Below are 6,015 nucleotides of genomic sequence, written 5' to 3'. Positions count from 1 at the left end.
CAGTGATATGCTATTTGGACCAAAAGCTTCACAGAATGAATACTAGGTTCCGTTATTCACATTAGAAATATTGTGACTCATGACATATTATACCATGTCTGGATAATGTGTTTCTTGGCCTCACAATTTTTAAATGGAATTGTAAGACAGATGAAACCTAATGCCCTTGCACCACCTACTGGTGCTTGACACACACTGTAGTATTCTACACAACACATATTCAAAATACATTAACTGCCTGTTCTTGAAAAATTGGCAGGACAACCAAGGCATGTCTCAAAAAATACATAACTAGTACTTTGTGGCATTGTATTTAACAATACATGGTGTTGTATCGTGACGTTTTCGTGACTGGAACAAATACTCTTAGCTACTGAATTCCTTAGCATAGTAATAAAATCACAATGTTTAAAAATGAAAACTTTCTTTTATTGCAGTAACAGCTGAATGGCACACTGCATTGCATTCTTCAGTGTTTAGTGCAATACCGATCCAAACACAATAAGTGGAGGGAGTATACTGAAAAGTGTCCTTGCTCCCATGGACAAAATAAGGCAGGGTAAGCAACAAGTTGGAGGGAATAAATTCAGGCCTAAGACTACACTGGTTATGTAAAAACCTGAGGAGGTCATTCTAGGGATGAAATATGGTCCAAGCAATTGCAGTTTCAACATTTCCATTACTGGTTATGTTGTAGAGTTGATGCTCAAAATTCAAAACCACCATACACACAGGAAATCAAAGAACATGCCTAGCCTCTAGTATAATGACGTGTGCTCTATAAAAAGGCTGGATGAAGAATGTAACATTCGGACGTCTGATTACTAGATATTTCAGTTGGTTAGAGACAGTCTCTTCAGGTAAGACTCCCATCCTGCTTTTCTGTACGCCTCAGCAGCATTCGCTCGATCAGCAGCGGCCAGGATTCCTCGTCCAACGATAATAACATCAGAGCCCTTTTTGCAAATCACTTCCTCAGGGCTGGTGTACTGCTGTCCAAGGGAATCACCTAATAAGAAAAAGCGAAAGAAAGGACAGGTTTATAGGAAGGGATAAGCCATTTCTTAAAATGTCACAATGTTGTGCCTTGCAATTTCCAAAATGACAAATGATTTATGTAATAGCTTAAATTGGCAAACAATGCTAAAATAAGCTATGAGAAGTCAAAACGCTGCTTTCTTCATGACCGCATTGGTATTCATTTTGATTATGGCATCACCTCCTGACTGCATGTGTACTCCTGGGGTCATGTGGATGAATTCGGGTTTGTTGCTGATCCTGGAGCCACAGATGAAACCAAACACAAAGTCAGAGTGGTCATCCGCCATTTTCACCTGAGGGAAAAGAGAAACAATTCTTACTTCAAAATATAAATATACAAACCTCCAGAGAATAATTTAACCCATAGTTCACAATTTCTTCAAAATTAAATGCAAAAGGGGTTGTGTGTGTATGTGGAGTGAGTGAGAGAGAGAGAGGGACAGAGACGAAGAGAGAGGGATTGAACAGGACAAGCCTGGCTACAAACTGTATCCCTTTTGGCTGGGAAGAATTATGCTACTGGGAACATAATCCTTGTATGAAACAAAGCTTACCACAGCTTGAGTGTACGCCCCTGTTGCTAGGGAACCTTGGGAGCTCATTTCGGCAATAAGCAGACAACCACGGTCCAGCGGCTTCCCCACTGCTTCGAGCCCCTTCACCACCCCTGAGCCTGGCACCGCATGAGCATTTATGATGTGGGACCAGGACGCAATCTGATAAAGCCCACCTGTACCAGACACAAAACCACACTCAAATACAAGTACACACAACCTTCAAAATAGTGTGTTAATCTCTCAGGGTCCCTGCTCCTTCCCTCTTCCAGGTTAAAACCATACAGATGTTGCAGCACAGCACACTCACCTTCATACTGATGCTTCACTGTATTGCCGATGTCTGCAAATTTACGGTCCTCGAAGATAAGGAAGCGGTGCTTGTCGGCTAGCTTGCTGAGCTGACTGGTGACGTCCGAGGTGAAGTTGTGCAGGATGTCCACATGGGTCTTCAGCATGCAGATCACAGGGCCCAGAGTGTCTGCCACCTCCAGGAGCTCCTTTGCGTCCGTCACATCTGCGGACACGCACAGGTTGCTCTGCTTCTCCTCCATCAACCGCAGCAGGCGAGAAGCCATAGGGTGGATGTGTGGGAGTTGGGCCCGGGCATCATAGCTGAGGCTTTTACATGGCTTCTTAGCTGCTGGAGAACCGTTTTTATCTGTAGGTCTGAAGGTGCTATTTTCCTGGATGAACTGCCTAACGCTCTGAGCGACTTCAGCTTCGATCCGACCAGCCTCCAGGAGCACATCCAACAGTTTGGAGATTGAGATGATCGAATGGAGTTTGATGCCGTCCTTGGCGAGCCTGGCCCGACCTCCCTGCTCACGGTCCATAAGCACTACTGCATCGGTGACTTTCAGACCCTCCTTCTGAAGCACCACGGCTGTCTCAAACACACTGCTGCCACTCGTCACTACGTCCTCCACTATCAGACATGTTTCACCAGGGTGAATCTTACCCTCGATCATGCGTCCGGTTCCTGAAACCAAGACACCAATAAAAAGGGAATTTACAAACCAACGAGAACACTTGTTAACAACAATCAAAGACCAGCAAGTTTATAATTGCAAGGCAATTATATAATTATGTTAAATCACAGAAATAAAATTTTAATACCATAATCTTTTGCCTCTTTCCTTCGAATCAGCATTGGCAAATCATTCTGTGCACAGATAATTGTGGCCAGTGGTAGTGCAGTATACGGGACGCCACACACTGAATTAAAAATCACTCCCGCTTCTTTGGCACGTAGGAACAAAAGTCTTGACACCTGTCGGTGATATGAAGGGCATACATTGTTAGACTCTACAAATAAAATAGAATAGTCAGTTAACGTAACTTGCCAATTTTACTGATCCCAAGATATCTGAAATAAGACTCAATGACTGCCATGCAGTGCTGATATAGATCAGCTGTCGTTTGGTTAATCTACTAATAACACCAAACTAATACATTGTCTGGTAAACACTTTGGCTGTCCCTTTCACTTGGGTAGCCTACTCTACTCGTAACACGTGCTTGTCAAATTGACTCACCTCATTCATGAGAGATGGATACGAAACAATAACCCTGAGATCAAAGTAAATAGGGGAAGTGATTCCACTCTTAAGCTTGAAAGTCCCAAATTTGACTCCCTCAACATCGTGTAGCTTTAAAATGAAACTATCAAGACTAGCGTTATTATGATCCATTTTCGATCACTCCAGCAGGTACTATAGCTGCGAACTTCTTCTTCTTCTTCTGAATCATCAACAACGCTCCGTCACCAGTTCAAATAGACCTTTACCGCCACCTATAGAAAATGTCAGCTACTACAGATTCGACACAGGGAATGGCAGGACAAAGAAAAGTTACTGAGCATGTCAGATTCAGATTTTCTTTCCCCCACGATGATCGACTACGTTGTTAGATTGTTAAAAGCAATTCAATATTTCACAGCCTTAATCAACAAAGTCAGTGTATGCCATTTGAGATTTCGTTGCAGATACGAAATAGCTTAAGAGAGTTGGCCAAAAGCCAAGGTAAAAGTCTCGTATCTGATATGCGCGTCGGTCCTGTTTGTCACGTAGGGATTATTTTTTTAAATAATGACCGCCGAACTATACATAATGCCTCGCTTGATATTCATTCTAAGGTATAAACTCAGTTATATAATCCGGTAAACAATTTAGAAGGATTTAAACAAAGTTTGTTAGGAGTTTGTTAGAAGTTAATCAAATTCAACAAGTAAAAATACATGGGTCACATTCAGATAGTTCCTATCAGGCATAAAATGCTACTCTAAAATTCCACAAACGTGCAAAGGGAATAACGGGGATAATGACCATGCCAGACCTAAGTAAATCTAGCAGAAATAGGCTACATCGTAGCAGAAAGATGCAGGCTACCATTTTTGGTAGGTCAAAACTTGCAAATTAACCTCTGCAGTATTTAACTCAACAGCACTTTAAGTTAGAGCTAAATTTGATAGGTGACTTCAAGTGATCAGGCATAATGGGGTCTGGGTTCATATCTGGTGTATATTCATGCCAGCCAGGTTTTTTTTTAACCGGGTGGCCGCCTGGTGGCCCTTGAAAGCATTGCAGACATGAGCCTATGTTGATCAGTTCACCATTGACATTTAAATTTGTATACATAAACCTGGGCCCGTAGACTTATTTATGTCAATCTAAATATTCTGCATTGCCAAGTCGCATTGCCTGGGCTAGATAAAAAAAATGGCAGACCAAACTCTGTACATGGTTCTATTTCTACATAAAAGTAAGTTTGGCCTTTTTGTTGCTTGGAACTTTTTAAAAGGTACTGAGAAAACGACACTGTAACGTAAAAAAAAAAAAAAAAAAAACGTTATTGTAACTGAAAAAGAAGTTTGCACTTTGCACGTAAGCGATGAAAATACCCACAAAGTAAACAGTTCACTAACAAAGTTACACTGCGGTAAACAATGCATAGCAGTGTGATTGGTTGATGACCCTCAACCGTTCTAGAAACGTCTGCGTCATCAAGACACCCAACTGGAAAACATTTTCGCAACAGCATGTAGGCCAAACGACAAACGGGTAGGAGTCTATCTCGCATCACTTTGAGGTTGATAACAATACATGCTTCGTTCAGCGCCATCTGTCTCTGTGGCGCAATTGGTTAGCGCGTTCGGCTGTTAACCGAAAGGTTGGTGGTTCAAGCCCACCCAGGGACGGGATATTTTTTCCTTCAGTGATGGCAGATTTCCTGTCTAAAACGATTATGCTTTCTGCTCAGTACGTGGAAAGATTATTACCTGAACGACTGTATATTATGCTCATCAAACTAAACAATTTTATTTAAAAAATGTGTGAGGTTTCCATTCCTGATTAATGTATTATGTATTCAACATACACAGATACACATTAGAAGCATATCCAGCCTATCTCCAGGACCTCCTCACCCCTCATCTCACATCAAGGACTCTTAGGTCCGGACACGCAAACCTGCTTGCAGTCCCCCGGACAAAAATGACCAGAATGGGAGATCGTGCCTTCTCCTCGCTGGGGCCACGACTTTGGGACAAGCTCCCGGAGAACATTAGGGCTTTGGATTCCCTCACTACTTTTAAATCACACCTCAAAACCCATCTATATACAGCCGCGGAAAAAATTAAGAGACCACTACAAAATTATCAGTTTCTCTGGTTTTACTATTTATTGGTATGTTTTAAAGTAAAATGTACATTTTAGTTTTATTCTATAACCTACTGGCAACATTCCTACCAAATTTCAAATAAAAATATTGTCATTTAGATCATTTATTTGCAGAAAAATGACAATTGGTCAAAATAGCAAAAAAGATGCAGTGTCTTCAGATCTCGAATAATGCAAAGAAAACAAGCTCATATTCATTTTTAAACTACACAATACTAATGCTTACACTTAGGAAGAGTTCAGAAATCAATATTTGGTGGAATAACCTTGATTTAAAATCACAACTTTCACTTGTCTTGGCATGCTCTCCACCAGTCTTTCACATTGCCGTTGGGTGACTTTATGCTACTCCTGGCGCAAGAATTCAAGCAGCTCGGCTTCTTTTCATGGCTTGTGACCATCCATCTTCCTCTTGATCACATTTCAGAGGTTTTTTATGGGATTCAGGTCTCGAAATTGGGCTGACCATGACAGGGTCCTGATCTGGTGGTACTCCATCCACACCTTTACTGGCCTGGCTGTGTGGCATGGAGCATTGCCCTGCTGGAAAAAACCCTTCTCAGAGTTGGGGAACATTGTCAGAGCAAAAGGAAGCAAGTTTTTCTTCCGGGACAACGTTGTACTTTGCCTGGCTGAGGTTTGTAAAAGACCATAAGGATTGAAAAAGCGGACTGGAGGTTCTTCTAAGTTCGTCTTCTCTGATGAGTCTGATTTCACAGTAGGTGCAAGACTCTCTGGCTT

At 41.8% G+C, this 6,015-nt stretch overlaps 1 protein-coding gene across 1 annotated transcript; it reads right to left on the bottom strand.

The window, feature by feature from the left end:
- Positions 1–407: 407 nt before the first annotated feature.
- umps (uridine monophosphate synthetase) lies at positions 408–3,323 on the bottom strand. Its single transcript, XM_080838207.1, has 6 exons — positions 3,133–3,323; positions 2,715–2,868; positions 1,906–2,577; positions 1,596–1,771; positions 1,220–1,334; positions 408–1,009 (listed from the first exon to the last, which is right to left on the bottom strand). The coding sequence occupies exons 1-6, from the start codon at positions 3,286–3,288 to the stop codon at positions 834–836; spliced, it is 1,449 nt and encodes a 482-aa protein (XP_080694333.1). The 5' UTR covers positions 3,289–3,323; the 3' UTR covers positions 408–833.
- Positions 3,324–6,015: the final 2,692 nt, after the last annotated feature.

Source organism: Sprattus sprattus, assembly GCF_963457725.1.
Source record: "Sprattus sprattus genome assembly, chromosome: 5".
NCBI lineage: Eukaryota > Metazoa > Chordata > Actinopteri > Clupeiformes > Clupeidae > Sprattus > Sprattus sprattus.
This window is presented reverse-complemented; position numbering and strand designations above follow the sequence as displayed.

What these genes read in the sequence shown, in the direction of transcription:
- umps (XM_080838207.1), bottom strand. Translation starts at nt 3,288, where the DNA reads ATGGATCATAATAACGCTAGTCTTGATAGTTTCATTTTAAAGCTACAC. An exon ending in AGTGAAGCATCAGTATGAAG is followed by an intron (nt 1,772 to 1,905) that starts GTGAGTGTGCTG and finishes TGTCTGGTACAG; the next exon opens with GTGGGCTTTATCAGATTGCG. An exon ending in AGTACACATGCAGTCAGGAG is followed by an intron (nt 1,010 to 1,219) that starts GTGATGCCATAA and finishes TTTTCTTATTAG; the next exon opens with GTGATTCCCTTGGACAGCAG.